At 43.7% G+C, this 19,465-nt stretch overlaps 1 protein-coding gene across 2 annotated transcripts in view; it reads left to right on the top strand.

Annotated features, from left to right (window-relative positions):
- Nucleotides 1-19,465, top strand: part of ADAMTSL4 (ADAMTS like 4) — a 264,753-nt gene that overhangs the window by 74,796 nt on the left and 170,492 nt on the right. For both annotated transcript variants that reach the window (XM_085639415.1, XM_085639416.1), the window contains exons 5-6: nucleotides 1,526-3,191; nucleotides 16,494-16,596. In XM_085639415.1, coding sequence (XP_085495541.1) covers nucleotides 1,526-3,191; nucleotides 16,494-16,596 — 1,769 coding nt within the window. The remainder of the gene's footprint in view (nucleotides 1-1,525; nucleotides 3,192-16,493; nucleotides 16,597-19,465) is intronic.

Here is a 19,465-nt window from a genome sequence, read left to right as displayed (position 1 = left end):
AGGGTTTGCTTTCTCTGGGATGCTGGTGGACATGCATAGGTAGAGGATGGAATGGGTCATGGTTGAGGATGGTACATCTGGATCGAGGGTGGATTGTCTCTGGGTCAAGGGTTTGCTGACTCTGGGTTTTGCAGGGGAACATATTGTCAAGCTTGGAGCATATCTTGTTTACGAGTTAACTTGCTGGATTGTGTATGGGCTGTCACTGTGTCTTGGTGGGATGTAACTATTTCCTGATTGGCACAATGGTAGGCCGAAGATGTGATGGCTCCGCCAAGGTTGGCCTAGAGCAGATTTCATCGGTCTAACTTTGCTAAGCTGTGTGTGTGACATTCTGGGAGATGCACTGCTTTGGTCAAAGGTTGGATATGGCTCTCGTCAGCGGTGAGGCTAATAGAATGATGATAGAAAGTTCCAGTATTATTGTTGGCTTGAGGCACTATAGTTGGGTTTTATTTTGGTGATACGTACGATATATTGTGTGATGATTTTCCTCAGAAACTACCTATCTAATTATGCTATCCAGGGGACAGAAAACCCCCTTTACTCAATCCATGACCCAGTCAAGTCCCTGTGTTCAATGAAGCATTGATCAAATTCTCTCTGTGGTTTGTGCCATTTTCACTTCCTTACCCAGCAGCTCTGTGCTTGGAAGTACGCTGTCTTTTAATTTAACGAGGTGTGGAAATCCAGAGGCTTCTGGGTTTAGTCTCTGGGTCTGTGCATCTTCACTTAATTACTTACTGTCTCTTTTCATTGTGGATTCTGTGAACACTGAGGGCCAGATGTACGATGCTTTTTAGCGTGCGCAAACGGGTTATTAGACCCGTTTGTGCACGCTAAAAAGCATAAGCCCATGTACAAACAGTATTTGTGACTCGCAAATAAATTGCAACTCGCAAAATACTGTTTTGCGCCTCGCTATTAGGAAGGGGCATTCCCTTCCTAATAGTGACTGCAAAGCTATGTACCAATGTTTTGCGACTGCAATTGCCACCTACGTGCAATATTATTTTTTAAGGGCAGTCAATTATTAAACAAAAACCTTTCATTTTTTCTTTTTTGAATGCATCCCCTTTTCCTTTAAGGAAAACGGGCTGCATAAAAAAAAAAAAAGCTGCTTTATTTAAAAGCAGTCCCAGACATGGTGGTCTGCCGAGCCCAGCAGACCACCATCCCTGGGAGGCCCTGTCATTCCCAATGGGCTCGCAAATTGCGAGAGGCTCATTAATATTCATGAGCCTCGCAATTTGAGACCCCATTGGGAACCGCAAACCGTTAAACACACTGTTGTACATGCCAAATAGAGCCTCGCAAATTGCGAGTCGCAAATGCGATGCAATTTGCAAGGCGCTATTTGGCAGGTCATACATCTGGCCCTAGTTCCATAATAACATGTCTTTAAAATGTAAACCTTGTTCTTTTTCTGAATGTTATGAAGTATGGAGTTCAGGCCGCATTTTGAAATCCAGTGCTGTAACAAGTTAAACCTACAATGCAAACTCTGTCTCTCTCTTCTTTTCAGGTCCTGGGCTCAAAGCATCATTAAGCCTGGAAAGTATGGCTATGGAAAATTGCCATTTGCTTTATCACTACATAGGCAGGTTGGAGAGGTACCGCGTCTCCGGGGACAGCAGGAGAACCCTCTGTCTAGAAAGCAGAAGAGGAAAGCACCGAACAGCAGCCCAACATTCTCTGCAGAGGACAGCAAGGAAAAGTCTCCACAGAGTGGACGGCTGCTCAGTGTGTCCAGAATTGGTGAGGAAGAGGGGAAGAATGATGAAGTAAAGGGTCTTATAGCTAAGGATGAAGTTGGTTCCACCTCTAAAGCTATGCGACTAGACGATCCCACTACCCACCAGGAGAAAAGCCTTACATCTGACATCCTTAGGAGGCCTAGTGTCCACAGTACACTGGATCATAGAGGAATAAATTCGAGCACAGAAGAAATTGCTGTCCGTAAGGCCGACCGTACAAAACGACAGTCAAAGGAGAAGGAGGATAAGGCTGCAGAACCCACAAATAGGGTTTTCTCAGAAGACTCTTCTGAGGAGGTCGATGAAGACCATATGGTTGAGAATGAGAAAAGCAGAATTCAGCCAGACCAGTCTGAGGAATTCCTAGAAGAGCCACCGGGAAAACAGCTTGTGTCCCTGAGGAGCCCTTTGACGGTGCCCATTGTGGGTCCTGGACACTCTTTGACCATTGAAACAATAGCCCTTACTACAACTCCAGCTGAGGCAGCAGAGAAAGAGATGAGTCCAACGCCATTCAGCGATGGCACATGGACATCTGACAAAGCACTGGTGAAGTTTTCACCCACAGACAGAAGTGAGGAGAAAGGAGAAACGGAGGCTGCACCACACCAGGTCGACATTGTGTCTTCCAGGGAAGCAAGTGTCATTAACTTTGATTCACTAGAAGCAAAGGCTCTAAATAAATCCATCCTAGCTGTGGCATTGAGCGATGTGAACTCTGAACAGAACACAACCTCATTGGATGGTGAAAGGCATCATCAGGAAGGGTCAATCGAACCTGAAATTACCAAGAAGACCACCAGTGCCTCAAAGTTAAGTCAACACGCGTCCTTCTCTAATGAACAACAAGGAGGGCATAAGAAACAAAGTGGACCTTTGGATAAAGAACAAAACCCAAGAGGGCAAGTCAGAACTACAGTTAAACCAAGATCTACACAACAACCAAAAACACACAAACCTTCCCCTTTGAGGCAGAACTCACATCAGCAGGGTTCAAAACAGATACAGAATATTGCGAAATTCTCTCCTCGGACCAGCAGTGACCTTCCTTTAGAAGAAGAGACTAGACCTCGTCACCGTCCCCCTCTGACTCAAAGGTATTCCTGGCCTGTGGCCCATCCCGACACATTGAGCCAAACTGGGCAAGTGCCTCGTTCACGTCATCAAAGGCAACAAGGCTATCACCCTGGTGGATTTGGTTCCAGGCATCCTCACAGCATTTTCAGAGACCCTCCATCCATCCAGAGACAAGTGGAACCAGACACCTGGCTTCCACAGGGAGAAAACTCTGCTCTGCCGCATGCTAGAGCACAAGGCCCAAGCCGTGATCTCCTGACGAGTAACGAGCAGCAGCACTGGAACCTGTACCACCCGGGAACAGAGAGTTTCCACTGTGAAGGGGCGCAGAAGCAGTACAAGGCATGTAGTCAAGAGGTAGGAACCCGTTCTACATATTTAACTTTAATGAAATGTCACTGATGTCTTACGGTAATATGTTAGCTAGTAGGGGCAAAGGGTTTTTTAATATCTACAATATGTTGCAAGGGTATCTCCAAGAGGACGTAAAACTTTACACAAACCTGATCCATACTCCAAATTGGACGTGAACATTCAAACAAATGATTTAAGTCCTTCAAAAAGGAAACAGGTAACATCGTTTGGCCTGAAGACAATTGCACAACAAGAAGAACCAAGATTAAAGAGAATAAAATTAAGACCAATAAATATGAAATCTGGTAATGGGAAAGAGCAATGTCAGTTTGAAGTCAGGGATATATCTGGGGTAATGTTCCTAGAAGGAAAAAGAGGTTAAATTCATTAAAAGGATCTTTAGAGTTGGGGATTACATTCTGTTTGTAAGAGAACAACCATAAAGGAAAATAAAGTAAGTGAAAGGTAGATAAATAGGACATGCAGTGGGGGCAGAGGCGAGTATGGTGGCTGGAGTTGTGGGATAGGTTATGAGTATGGATGGCTTAAGGCTTATGTTTGGTTGAAAATTTTAGGATTTGGTTAGGAGGCCAAGTTAGGATTGTGCTAGCTGTCCTTGATGAATGTGGGTTTTGGCGTAGTATTCAAGTTGGAGTTTGAGGTTGGTGGTTGGATGTTTCTAGGAATTATTAGCGTTAGGTCAGGTTAGGGAATAGACTGACATCAACCACCTTGGGCCTACAACAACACAGTACAAACACATGAGACAAAGACTGACATGAAGGTCAAGAGAAGATGATGGAGTAAACAGAATAATGGAAGCATTCACAAAGGGACGGCTTGTGGTGATGCCTGACATTCAACTTGCGAAGCTTGCACGCAGAGGATTTGGAGTGTCCGACCAACCCATAAAGGTAGGTTAATAAAAGGCAGATATTGCAACCATCTGAGCACCATCTGCCTCTTACATGTAACCGGACGATTTCCTGGATGCAAAGAATATGGGTTTATATGTGCTACGGCAGCTCCCCACGCCGCCATTTTCATGGCTTGCAGGAGCGGCGCTGCATCTTTCAACTGAAGGTGCACATGAGCTCTCCTTCTATTGGCTATCCCATTCGATGCTAGCAGACATTTTCAATTTTATTGTAAAGAAGCTAAATATAGTCCCTAGCTTGTGCCAGCAGAAATGTTTTCCAGGTTCAAAGACAAATTCCAGTCAGATCAAACGTGGATGTATGTTTGTGCAAATATGCTCAAATCAGTCAAACAATCCAATGGGTTGTTTGTGCTGCCAAGAGCGGGTTGCTTGTAGTCAATATCTGCTTTCCATGTGAGGCTTGGGGAACTCTGCCAACCTGCAAGGGATAACATTGCCCTGGCACTGCCAAGCCAATAACACAGAGCTCCCCCTGCTCTCCATCTTACTACACACCCATGGGAAGGGGGATCCAGAGGGTGATGATGGCTCTATGCAGGACCGGCTATGCTCTGCCCCAAAGTACACTTCCCCGCCAGGTAGTATTTTGCCTCATGTGGTATTTGAGAACCATGAAAGTGCTGCTGGGTCCTGTTTTTCAAGCACTTTCTGAATTAAGAAGATCTTCCAGAAACCCTATAAACGTTTTACGCCGTTTCTGTTTACATGCAGTCCCAGCAGCATTTCTCGTGGTGCGAGGTGTTACTGTCATTGCTGTTTTTTTAATCGATGAGCGCCATCTTGGGCCTTGTCCAAGTGGTCATTGTTGTTCCACAAGATCCTTTACAGGTCCATGTTGGAGGGGAATTGTGCTTCTAGTTTCAGGCTGTATGAGAGGGTGTCAGGAGGCAATGTGACAATGTACGGTAAGGGCGGATGACGTAGTCAGGAAGTCGGCTTGGTACGTCCCCTCCACATATGATACATCTATGAGGCAATGCTTAGTGTTGAATTTGATTTGACCTCATATGTTTTCAGAATTAAGAACGCCGGTCCCATCACTTCTAATGTACACATACTTTCCATATTCTTTCCATCATTTGAGTAATAGAGTTTGTTAATCTGCTCGAACAGGGAAGGATGGAAATATGAAATCTTCCACACATATCTCAATAAGAGTCCGTAGAGAAGAGATATTCCTCAGATGGGGCAGAAAAGAAAGCAGTGTTAGTTTACATCAGCCTGGAGCAATGCATATAATGTGATCGTAAGGTATCACTATAGATCAAAAAACCCTTGAGCATAAGTTGGGAGATAACTCTAAAAGCAGTAAGCAAGTGCCCGCTGTGACTGAAGAAATAATGCCATACTGTCAGCAATGTGTGCACAAAGGAGCATTAGCCACCACTGATGGTCTGTGTGGATTATTTTGTACATGCATTCATTTCCCTCATAAATATTAACTTATTTGAGTAAATATTCATTTTGTCCCAGTTCACAATGAACTTGTTAATTTTGGATAATTCATTAACTGCCCCCTAAATATTTTTGTGAATAAAATAACTTCATCCATAAAGATCCACTTTTAGCAGCAACGGCTCATCCGCTATGGCGGAGGAGCACCGCCCCTCCTGCCAGTAGCCGAATGAATGAAACAGAAAACGATAATAAACCTTCTTTATTGTCCTTTCATGTTTTCGCTTGGCACTGAGGGTTGGGGGCGGGGCCAGGGTGATGACAGGCTGGTGGAGGAGTGTTTGCACTGCTATTCAGTGCACATGATGGTCTGGCTGTCTGTCTGGGGCTGGCCAAACCATCAGGCGCAGTGAACCTCTCGCCAACCCCAGCTGCGTTGCAGGGTTGGAGAGAGCAGGCACGAGCCCGCAGTCTAACTGGGAGCGCAAATCATCAGCAGCATGAAAGCAGCGTCAGGATTGGCCGCAGTGCAGTCTGGGAGCCTGTGCCTGCAGAAGAGAAAGCCGCGATGCAGCTGGTAAGTATTTTTTTATTTGTCTCATCCGTCACCTACCGCCCGCCTCGCCACTCTGTCAACACCCCAGCCGCTACTGGTTTTTAGTTAACAGAAGATTACCTTGTCCCCCAAAAAACACAACTCTTCATTGTCAGCAAGCCATGTCATATGCTCCCACGCCATTGTGATTTTATGCACATTCACTACTTTTTGTGCCAGGTAAAAAAATGTTTTACTAAATACATACTAACCATTCACTGCCACAATATTCCCAGTTATACCACAGTAGTAATGGTTCCTATGTTCTCTTCATAACCACCATATTTGCCAGTCATTGTCAACATGTCCCCAAGATATCCCATACAATGGCAGTCAATACCGGTATCCATCCAAGTATCTAATATATCCTACCCAACGCCATGACATGCCCCATGTATTTTACATCATTTGGCATCTAATACCACTGTAAGCCCTGTTATTCCCATTATGCACCCATGCTAGTCTGTGCCTACACCCGCATGTGAGTACTCGTCAATATGCCAGTCAATGCCAAGATGTGCCCTCCTGCCTCCTGTTGGTGATGGAAACCCAAGACGGGCCAAGAAGCTAAACTAACAGCAATGTCTGAGCTATACAAATTGCAGTAACAGTATAACATGTGTCCATGCACCAGTCATATGCCATTCAGTGACACTCTGTGCCCAGGTACAGAACAAATGCTTGTCAATGCCATATTGTGCCGCGAGTGTCCACCATTTACATGGCACCACCAGTGATGTGCCTCGGGTATACATCATATGAAAATAAGTGCCATAGTTTGCTACAGTTTCCCATGCCAGTCATGACGTGTCGCGAACATCCACCATATGCCATTAAATGCCCATGTAACATGCCCCAGAAACATACCTTATGTAAGTAAATGTGTGATGTGCCCCATGTCTTCCACATTAGTCAGACTATGCTTTAGGAGCTAAATATGTTTCTGATAAGCCAGTGGAAGTTATGTAGTGTCTCACGGTTGTACACGAGCAAGAGAAGTTATCGTGTGCACCAGTCGTCCACCATATGCAAGTCAATGGCACAACTTGCACGTGCTCGCTCCCTCCCTCACTTCTTTCTTCATTTCTATTCTCTGTCTCTCCCGCTTTCTTTATCTTTTTTATTCTCTCCCTCCTTCTTTATTTCTACACCACTCTCTTTCGCTTTTTCCCTCCACTTTCCCACTATCCCCTCCCGCGCTCCATCTCTGCCCACCCATTGAATACGTTAGTCACTATTCTCTCCTTCTCTTTATCTGTCTTTGTCTCGTTTTCTCCCTGTTCTCTTTTACTTTCTTTCTTCCACACTCTCTTCATCTCTCTCTCTCTCACTCTCCGCACTGAAGACCCTCTGTTGCCTCATTCTCTTGAAGTTCTATTGTGTCACTCCCCTGCCTGAAGTTACACCACCTTTCAAAGGTGGTTCTTGTTACAGCTCCATGTGCAGTTTATTATCCTCACACATCTGACCCATGCCTCATCTTTGAGGAAGGCTGCTAAAGATGGGATTTGTTATTACTCCGCCATAGGCAGAGTGAAGTGGGGTATTTAATGTTGGTTTTCTTTTGTTTAAAATTGGGAAACTGCTACCCTCTGTACCAGTATGTTCTCTTGATACAACAAGCGAAGATGGCAATCAGAATAGTAAGCTATGCTGAAGCAGCTCATCAGGGAAAAATGTGACTCCAGTAGCAAGGGGTGGAAACCATATTCACCAGAGCCTGAAGAAGACCACTGTGAACCAATAGTATCAATGAAGGGAAGGTCTAAGGCAATGATCCTGCGGCAAATGTGAAGACTAGACGGCAAAGCAAAGACCGGAGCTTCAAGATGCCGTGGTGGAGCAAAAAAGAAATAATATAAATGGTAAATCGAACCTGGCATGATGGCTTTATACCACTTTACTAAAGATCACACAATATTATACGTTTCTTCCATTTAAGGCACAGGAAGAGTACGCGATGTGCCCAGACTAACAGGATGTTCAGCCAAGGCCAGGACTCAAACCTACTTCCACGTGTTCTAAACTGCAACTCTAGCTACTGCCCACATCTGCACCCAATTTTCAATTTAGCATTAAACTCAGAACTAAGACTGCTGTATAGCAGATTTGCCTAGCGAGTCTCAAAGTACTGTTGTCAACCATTTAGGATAAAAGCCAATGCTATCCACAAACAGTATGTATATATATATATTGGTGTGCAAGCTTCCATACTCTTGCATCTGGTTGGTGGTAATGCCCTGCTTCATGGCTTCCATTGACGCTTCATTTACAAAGCCATCACAATCCGCACCCCGTTTATCTTAGCCATCACTGATGGATGTCGACACCCCCGCAACCAGGACACCATCAGACTGCAGACTAAGAAGTGTAAGAAAGAAAAAAAAACTAGGCTGCGGGCCTTTTCCTTTCTATGCACCCTGAAACATCATCCCTTTGTCTTCAGGACTGGTCAACGCAGCTCCAATTTAGGAGAGGTGAAAACTTCCCTCTAAAGAACATTACATCACAATGCATTAATCATTCACGACCCATCTACCAATCCTATCACTCGTTGGCTTTATGCTTGTCTGTGCCCTATGCAGCACTCTGCAGTCTTTATGCTAGACTTGCCCTGTAGAAATACCTTATATATACATATATACATACATACATACATACATACATAAAATAATTTCAAGCTAGTGAGAATGAGAATGGAGAGAAGGTGACTTCATATGGGGACCTCCCTAGACACAGCTGTAAGTAGATAAGGTGAGTACACCAAGAGATGCCTTGATGAAGGTATACACGTTATGGTTCCATGCCAGCATCGCACATCTCTGTAGGACGGAAACTACAGTTCAACTCTCCTTTAGTGAGACTCCTCTCTGAGAAGTTCATCCAACATCAACAACTTTCCAGAATGTTCATCTCTTAGACCAGCCCCTTCCTGTCAAGCAGTTCCCTTTCAGTTTCCAGACCCTTCCTGTCAGGTGGTTTCTGTCCTAATAGTATATAAACAGCTCACAATCAGAGTACCAGTGTGTCGCAACTCCTCCAGCGAGCTCCTGCTTTTGGATTCTTCACTTCTCCTATGTTTCAGCCCTGCCAGCTCTTGCTCCACTCTAACACTACTCTAGATCAGCTCCAGGCCTGCCAGCTCTATTCCACTCCTGTTCTTACAACTACTGTGCTTCAGGCATGTCAGCTGTACTGTAGACCTTGCCTTACTCCTCCCGGCTCTGCTCTCGGCCTGTCCGCTCTACTCTATTCCTGGCCTTAATCCCCCCCACCTCTGCTCTGGGCCTGTCAGCTCAACTCTAGACCTGCCCTTACTCCCTCCGGCTCTGCTCTGGGCCTGTCTGCTGTACTCTAGCCCTGGCCTTACTCCCTCCAGCTCTGCTCTGGGCCTGTCTGCTGTACGCTAGACCAGGCTTTACTCCCTCCAGCTCTGCTCTGGGTCTGTCTGTTGTACTCTAGACCTGGCCTTACTCCCCCCCGGCTCTGCTATGGACCTGTCTGCTGTACGCTAGACCGGGCTTTACTCCCTCCAGCTCTGCTGTGGGCCTGTCTGTTGTACTCTAGACCTGGCCTTACTCCCCCCCGGCTCTGCTCCCGGCCTGTCAGCTCTAATATAGACCTGGCCTTACTCCCTCCGGCTCTGCTCTGGACCTGTCTGCTGTACTGTAGACCTGGCCTTACTCCCTTCAGCTCTGCTTCCGGCATGTCTGCTGTACTCTAGACCTGGCCTTACTCCCTCCAGCTCTGCTCTGGGCCTGTCTGCTGTACTCTAGACCTTGCCTTACTCCCTCCGGATCTGCTCCGGGCCTTGTCAACTCTACTCTAGACCTGTCCTTACTCCCTCCGGCTCTGCTCCGGGCCTGTCAACTCTACTCTAGAACTGGACGTAGTCCCTCCAGCTCTGCTCTGGGCCTGTCTGCTGTACTCTAGACCTGGCCTTACTTCCTCCAGCTCTGCTCCGGGTCTGTCAGCCCTACTCAGACCTGGCCTTACTCCCTCCGGCTCTGCTCCGGGCTTGTCTGCTGTACTCTAGACCTGGCCTTACTCCCTCCGGCTCTGCTCTGGGCCTGTCTGCTATACTCTAGACCTGGCCTTACTTCCTCCGGTTCTGGTCCGGGTCTGTCAGCTCTACTCTAGACCTGGCCTTACTCCCTCCGGCTCTGTTCCGGGCCTGTCTGCTGTACTCTAGACCTGGCCTTACTCCCTCCAGCTCTGCTCCGGGCCTGTCTGCTGTACTCTAGACCTGGCCTTACTCCCTTTTCTCTGGGGTCTTGCTGCATCTCAAAGATTAAATGAAATGAAGACTGATTTATACCGCGTGTGGCTACTCTGAGGACTGGTCTTATTACAGCTGAAGGTGGAATTAGGTGTTCCTTTCCCTGGAGCATTGCCACGTCTTTAAAGACTGCCTTGTTCTTGTTGAAAGCGGGATTCTTAATTCTCTTCTCTTAAATCTCACATTCTTTATTCTCTTCTCTAGAATCTAACCACACCTTAAGGAAGGTTTTAACCACACTGAAGTCTCTGTTTGTTACTCTTTTACTGGAGTATTTCAACATCTTTGAAAAAGCTCTTGTTCTTGTTGAAAGAGGGATTTTTTCCTCTCTTCTCTCAAAACTCACATTCTTTATTCTCTTTTCTAGAATCTAACCGCACCTTAAGGACGGTTTTAAACGCCCTGAAGTCCATGTGTTATTCTTTTACTGGAGTTTTGCCACATCTTTGAAGAAGGTTTTGTTCTTGTTGAAAGTGAGATTATTTATTCTCTCCTCTCTAATCTCACATTTTTTATTCTTTTCTCTCGTATCTCACAATCTTTATTCTCTTTTATAGAATCTCACCACACCTTAAGGACCGTTTTAACCGCACTCAAGTCCCAGTTTGTTATTCCTTTAGTGGAGACTTGCCACATCTTTGAAGGAGGTCTTGTTGAAATCGTGACTCTATATTCTCCCTCTCTGGACTCTAGCCATGTCTCGAGGAAGCTCTTCTTGTCCTTGTCCAGTTCTACAGTGTTTGGATTCCCATGTCTCTTCTGCAGACAGGGCCAGGATTTAATGTGGTTTTTGTTACCACTTACTGAAGATGGTTTATAGAAGCATTAAGAGCGTCACAAGAAAGAAACTTGCAGAACGAGGGTGAGGAAGGAAGGCGAAGGAGAGAGGGCAGTGTGTTTGAAAGGATTACCGGCAAAGAAATAAAAGGCATGGAATAGCAAACTAGTTTATAGGAAAAAAGGACAGTGATTACTTTTCTAAAAGTAACAGTTTGATTAATATTGTGTAGAGTGGAGTGAGGCTGAGGTAGAAAGGGAAACAAATGGAAAAGGAACAAAGGAAGGTATACAAGAATCAAAAGAGTAACTGCATGGACAGCTAAGACTGGAACGCCAACAAATAGATCATCAGTGGGGAACAGAGTGATCAGGTGAGCAGGAAAAACAAACAGGCAGAGTAATAATCGGAGAAGACAATAAGTCAAACAAGAAGGTCCCTTTGGGTTCCTTATATAGCATACGGTGCACACCAATTCAAACCAACTGCATTCAATCAATAACCACTTATCCGCACCAAATAGAAACCAAGAGCATAATATAAAAGAATATATCCTATATATTTAGTAAACAAATATCATAAAATATATAAAAAATGTGTAATACATTTATCTCATTTATGCACATATATTAAAAACATTACATTAATAGTACAGCGGGAGAACCTTATAATGTTCAAAAAGGTCAAACTAACATCATCTTGCTCTATATCAGAGAGCACTGCAAATACATGGAATTGAATATTATTGTTGTTTCCAATTTAATGTATTAAATCCATTCCGTGTCTTCTCCTCAGACCCAATGTTTATAAGGCCTGTTATGTTAGGACCAGGTGTTATCAGAATATTTCCTAAAAAAGCGACTTGTTTCGGTGGTATCGTAATAATTCACCACCTTCTTCAGGCTAACAATTGATTCTAACACATCTCCCAGATCATTATAGCCGATGTTCGAAGTGATGGAGGACAATGTATCCCTCGTTTTACGTAAAACGGTTTCTTTCAAGGGTAAAACCCAAATCTTTGCTGCTCAGTGTGGGGGCACAAAGTATCCTCCCTTGGCAACTCCTTTTGTGGCTTCGTTTGATACTTAAACCAATTTAAGTGAAGCGTTAACCAGGGACCACAGCCTCATTGGTTAGAGCTGTATACTTGATCCAAAATGTCCGGACCACTGGAGCTATGGTCATAGATCGAAATATTTCAAGAAGTGGAGGTAGGGGTTTCTTAAATACGATAATACTCCATCAAGAATATTTTTTCTAAAAGCCTCCACAAATCCACCGGGACTAATCAGTCTCCGTGCCTGCTCCTATTTTCTTCCCGTAAAAAGGTGAATAATGAGAGAAGGACAGGAGAGACAACAGCAAATTGGAAGGAGATGGAAATAGAGAGAATGCAGGGAGCAACGGGAAAGGATTGGCAGTATTGCATTGCGATCCCACGCATCTTATAATTGCCTGCATGTAACCGATATTCCTGGAACTGCAAATTGGTTAAATATGTGGTCTAAAGTACTTTGTTCACAACAGACACTGTGAGTGCTCCGATGCAGAATCTTCCGCTGTTGGCGTATCTGGTCCTCCATCATCGAGTGTTCATTGAGACGTGATAAACATAACGAGATATCTCTTCCTATCGCTTCTGCTAGGCATAAATTAGCATTAGGAACTACTGTAGGACCGAACTGTCAGACAAATGATGGTATCTAATGTTAAGATTCTGCTGATTATGGTCCTGATGTTGTGATTCTGGAAGTTGTCGATCCTGGGGCTGCAGCTGGTGTGACCATGGGATGGGTTGGTTGGCCTAGGGATGCTATGAGTTGTGAGGTGGCATGGATATGTTATCACATGTCAACAATCATAGCAGAATGGGGCAGCTCCCATCTTACAGGTAATGTTTGGAGCCTTAAATATGTGATGAAAATGTTTAGGCATGGTTGCCATCATGCTACAATAAATGCTGATTATTTTAGGGGTGGGTACTCTCAGGCCACAGTCGACACTTCCCACATATCCTTATAAGGGAGTCAACAGCATGAGGTGGTCCCGGCATCATCCAAGTACTTGTCAACGAATGTGATCAACCGTAAGCTGTGTTTGGTTGAAGTCATCCTAATGTTACAGCATACATTGAACAGGGTAGGATTTGGTCTTCCTGGGGTAGAGTAAACCCTGAATTTAGTAGTCCACGGCCTCAATAGACTGGCGCTTTGTGATGACCATCTGGAGCTTATTATACCAAGGTCTACTTTCATTTGTGACCTTTGTGGAGGTCATTGGCCTTTGGCCGCCATCCTTGGGGTAGCTATGTTTCAGCCAGCTGAGTCTCCCTGGGCTTTAGGTCTTCATCCTAAGGTAGGGAGCTTGTAAGCCTGTCTTGGGGTGGACTCTTTGATATTGTCATTAGTGCACAGTGACATCCCAGAGGAAAGATGAGATGTGCTCTGTGTGATCCCTAGTACCGGATCTACTGAATAACATCTTCCGTACCTCGAGTCACTCCCATCCTTGCAGCTGCTTCAGCTCACCAAGGACCGATAAACAAGCTTTTCACATAAAAATCATTTCAAAACCCCATAATACTAAAATAGAGAGTGCGTTGGGCGTAGGTTTATTATTTCCACCCACAGGTTGCTCTCCGACCTTCTCTTGGCTCAAGTTAGAGGCAGATTGGCAGCAAACTGCCATTTTTAATTCCCTCTGCCAACACAGAGGAATGGGCCAGTTGATTCCATTTTTGGGAAATCCCTCAGTGGATAAAACAGTGTCAGACAGGCCGTCAAGCTTCACAGTAGAACATTCAGAGGACTTGCAGCAACCAGCGACTGCCCAGGAAGAAGAAAGACAGTAGATATTGTAGTCTATGGTCCCTGTGCGGAAGTGATGCCCAATACAGAACTTCGGGACCGTCTGTTGTAAATGTTTGCACCTCGAAATGCAGAATAATATTGTCAAAATGTTGTAATTCAGCTTGATTCTTTTTCTATCATGCCTCTTCAGGTGATGGCGCCAGCAAGGTATTGTCTGGCCCGGCAGTCCCTGTACTTCTACCTACCCTCCCTGTTAGGTATTATTGAAATCATTAAAAATAGGATCAAGAAGCCGCACTTTGCTGGGCTGTCCATTACCTCACATCACTTGAATGATGTGATTCTGCGGTTGGGTGTTTTCGCATAATTATGGATTTGCCACTTTTGCCACATAATCAATCATCTATTTAATAAGCTGCCGATTTGAACAAAAAAAAAATTCTAGCTCAAACAGACCAAATGTTACTAAAAATGCTGCGATACGTATTGCTGCACATTGTAAGCCCTATGCAAAGGCTGCTATAGCTGACTTTGGGTGTTAAACTGGTACTAATGAGTTGAAACCTTTGTCCAACCAGTGTCAACATGTAGTAACAAAGAAGTAATACTATATCAAAATTTGCTGCATTATGCCCCATAACTCACCTATTCTTGCCCATAATTTAGTAAACCTTACTGCATAATTTGGTCCTCCCCTGCTGCATAATTTCAGTGGCCCAACTCCAGTTATCTGAAAGGGAGCGCTGACCCGCAATGATGACTATATGGCGCCACTACAGTTAGAATGTGTCTGGTGAAAGGAATTTTGAACGTTTAATATTTTTTAATAGCACATGTTGAGCAACCTGTGGCTCTTGCCAACGTAAGATCCACAGTCTGGCAGCAACCATTTTTAAAACTTTTTTTTTATTGTTTTATATCACTTAACAAGCTCACAATACCAGTACATTGGCCACCTATTCCTACTTACATTCAACAGTCTGGCAGTTTTCATTTTCCACTCTCTAAGGCTCATGCAAGTTTTCCAACAATGGCAAAATGTCTGACCAGCATATACATTCCCCTCATATCCCTGTTTCAGATTGTGCTTGACATATTTATCATGGAAGTGTCTTAATAGCATTTATACAAACTTATGCTCTCACATCTGACTTTGACTTTTGCTATCCTTCTTATGAGAGGCCCTGATGGGGATCTCTGGTGGCATATAACATTCATAGCATTGTGAGCTCCCGGAGCAAAATCGACCATAGAGAGTAGAGTCCTATTGTGATATTTGCCCTAGGAGGGTATTGGACCCGGTGAGTTATCACATCCTTTAGCTTCTGGGGTGTATGACCTTCTAAGAATGGAGGAATTAGACCAGGGGATATGGATCCCTGATGGTGCCTTGACTTGGGAGCATGGTTGAACCCTGCCCGTATGATAGGCCTTTAGAACTTGGGTATTTGGGATATTAGACATCTGACTCAGGGGTTGATCAGGCACCAGTAGGCAGTCAGTCGTCCGCATCTATGCCACTGAAACCGAGAGGCACTGAACCATGAGAGGCACCGGATGCTCAGGGACTCCAATATTGGGTGCATCGGATGCTGGCTTCATCCGCCCAGAGGGCAGAGACTTCTGTTGGAATTCGGCACAAGCGGAAAAATGTTTAGCCAGCCTAATCTCCCATAAATCCTGTTAATGTGTTTTGCTTACTTAGCGTAATTTTTGTTTTTTATCTTGTTACGGATTGTCATGTAATTTTGGCATTGTAGGAGACTGGTTTGAGCAGAAAATGTCTCGTGGAGCTGTATGAGCACCATGGCCATCTGCGCCGGGCTTACAACATTCACTGCTTGACTTCAGAAACTGAGTGGAAAGTGTATTGAACATTAATCATGCATAAAGTTTGCACACAAAGGCATGCCAGGTGTACAGTTTTTATGCAATCGAGTGCCCAGGTGTATGCGGTTTAATTTTCACAAAAATGACATGTATTATTGTAGAAACACCTATTTCACCCACTGATAGTTGTCATCTGATCCAGCATTCCATGAATTTAGACACCAGAACACCTGTTGTAGTGAGAGGTAGTAGAAGCCTATGATCAAACATTTCCCCCAATGTTTTATCAATCATACTTTATTAAAAAGGAAAAAGTTTCTTCCAAGCATGCTTTGACTGAAGCATGTGTGAAAGAATCTGAAATGGAGAGAGCTTGATAGCGCTTTCCACTTGTAGCGCTGTTTCTAGAAATCTAATGAGCCAAGATAATGGTTTCTGTGCGTGGCAAATATATTACGCATATTTGTATATTTGTAAACACCAGGTGATAAAGGGATCAAAAGAGCCTCAAGAGAAGACAGAAATAGAATAGATTATGAAAACATAGACAGTGCTTGAGAGTTAACTAGCACTCAGGGTTGATCCACAAAGGTTTTCTAAGCCTTGCCTTAAGAGCTATACACATACCTAAAATTATTGTGCAACCCCTTGATATTCCTTCTATCGTTGTTGCAGCCCTGTGCCGCTGGCAGTGTTGACTCCCGGGCCGTCCAGTGTGCCACCTTTGACAGCCAGGAGTTCATGGGCCGCCTGTACCAGTGGGAGCCATTCACAGAAGGTAAGACTGACCCACACGTTTCTGCATTTCTTGGTCTTCATTCAACCTTTTGGGAGCTGTTTCTCTAACTGTGCAATCCACTCCAGGATGGGCCGAAGCATCGAGCAACTCTTTAACTTGTCCTACTTATTTACACTTCTTTTTATAACTCGGATAAACTCATTGAATCAAAGCATGCATTGTATATGAAAGGCTCTTGTACTCAGATCTTAGAAAACTTTCACATCATTACACAGACAATCCATACTAAGACACTTATGGTATTTTGACAGGATGGCCAGTGTTTATCATTTACTACTGGCATTTAGCCCATTCTTAAACACTCTAAGCTTTGGCAACCCATGCGAACGCAGACACAGCGAGATAAAGTGATTTACTCCGGATCAGGTGGACTCTTCAGGTAGCTTAGTGGTTGAAAGATTAACCATTAGACCACATCTCTGGCGAAAGACCCCATTCCTTACCACTTGGCCATTCCTCTAACACAAGAACACACTTATGAAGGATATTTTTGCTGAAAATACTTGTCACTTTTCAAACTGTAGCACTTTTAAGTTGATAAAAGAAATGTAGGACTTGGAGGCCTGGGTACTCTAGCCAAGTAACTAATTTGTGGCATTTGAAATGAACTACTGAGATAAAAAAAAACAGCGTTTTCCTGTGTTAATGTGAATATTAACTGTGAGAAATAAAACATTGAGTGAATTAGAAGGGTGAGATGAGATGCAGAGCCAAATCTCAGTGTCTACACCTGTTAGCAGAATGCACCTCTTGGTAAAATGGCGTAGTGCCAGATTATCGTGGTAAGAATATTGTTTGACAAAAATATGTTCTCCTAAATAATGATTACAAAAATATCCCGGCATTGGAGTAAATAAAAAGCGACATCGAGGAGCATTATTTTTGTAAACCATATTTGGTCCACAATATTGATGACAGACAATATTTTTGTTATTAATATTGTGACATAAAACCAATAAGAGAAGCCAATCACAAACATAAAATTGGGGGTAGCTGTTACCCCATGAGCTTTCTGTGGTACCTCTGCTATGCTCTCTGCTACCCCTCTTCTCTAGGGGCCATACAGGCAATTGTAAAAACAGAAAGTAAACAGAGCTCTAAGAGTCCCTTTTTAGGTCTGGCTTGACAACACAGCTGTAAGCAGACCTTATGTGATCAACAAACAAGAGCTTTCAAAGTACTACTGAGAGAAGGGCTTAGGCTCCACCCATTTATTGGTGCTCCTGAGTACAGCATTGGACTGGACCAAAGTTATGTGCTTCCACTGAAAAGAGTGCTTGTATTGCACATTTTGGCTTGTGGAAAATCCTATTCTAAAGGCAGCAGAGGAGAGTTGGTTATAGTTGCAAGCAAAGGATCAGGCTGTAGGTCTGGTTTATTTTTTTTAAATTAAATCTTACGATAAAGGCAATAGGCCTGACATATTTATTTTGGAGAGCATGGGTTAACTTCAGTCTATCTGACTCACGGATTGTTATTACTTTTATCAGTAGGTCTTTATTAGCAGGTTATGATCACACTATGCTATAGAATATGGGCAGGTACTCCGTGCTGAAGCCTGTAGCCAGGGGTTTGGTTACACAGAATCTCACGGATTACTGTTGTAGACAAGAGTTTGGTGTTGGTTACCCACTCTGACCCCCTATAGGTATAGAAGATTTTTACAGTGCGAATCCTTGTTAGACCCTCTTATGAGAGATAGTATTTTGCTTTGCCTATTGCCATTTTGTATACTTTGTAATTGTTCCACTGGATGCATTTGGTTGCCTTGTGAGAAAGCTAAAGCTAAATGCAGTAGACCTGAATTATGTATGGCGACAAGCTAAAGATAATAGCTGTCCCGATTGGTTCACTAGGAAAAGGTATTTCTGATCCCATAGGTCTGACCTGTTTATTATGAAAAGTTACGACAAAGGCAGTAGGTTTGATTCATTTACTTTGTAACACGCTGTAACACATTAAAGGCAATAGACCTTAAAGGGTGAATTCTTTTTCAAGCAGGTAAAAGCCTACAGTCACGTATTGTGTTACATGACATTTCACAGATTTACACTAATAATTCTTGCTAGAAGCCAGTCTGAAGTCCTGACTGTCCGCCAAGATCTTGTAATGAAAAAAAAAATCATGAAATAATACATACATCCATGTATATGAATATGCATCCCTATAGGGACATAAAGGGCCTTTAGTCAGCCCTCCTCTGCTGAAGGTCTGTCTGAGTGTCATTTACACTCTGCTTTCATCTGTGATAGCATACAGAATTATGTCGGGCTCCCTTTAAGCGTTGACTGTCTTGCCCCGTGAGTCATGACATTTTGTGATCATATCTGCACATTCTCAGGAAACTTAATGCTTTTTACTGTCGGACTGGTTTGTCAGAGCTTTAGTTTTCAATTTCTTTGATTTATAGTTCCACATTCATTTCTTTGTGTCTCCTCTTTTTATTTTAATATTTCTTAAGATATTACTGCAGCTCCCCAGGTAGTGCTCACAGGCTGCTTGCTTTCTGGTCATTGGGCGGCACACTGCGTGGCAACTTCTTCTAAGCCAGGTGGCTATATGGAATGCTTTTGTCAATAGTGTATCATTCTGTTACCATTTCAAGATGGCAGACATGTTGGTTCTAAATGTGCCGGCCATGTTTGAACTTTAAAACAACAATTGGCTATATACAGTACGTCTGAAAAACGGACATCTGCTGCTTTGTTTATTTTCGTTATTCCAAGCACATTGCTGCCGTGTTTAGACAACAGCATGTTTTTTTTTTCTACTCATATTCTTTTAATTTAGCTTGCTTATGTTGTTGAGTTTGTGTGTGTTTTATTGTGGTTTTGCAGGAGGGTAAATG

Source organism: Triturus cristatus, chromosome 12, assembly GCF_964204655.1.
Source record: "Triturus cristatus chromosome 12, aTriCri1.1, whole genome shotgun sequence".
In the NCBI taxonomy this organism is placed as follows: Eukaryota; Metazoa; Chordata; class Amphibia; order Caudata; family Salamandridae; genus Triturus; species Triturus cristatus.
Note: the sequence above shows the minus strand (reverse complement) of the source record. Positions and strands in the feature narration are given on the sequence as shown.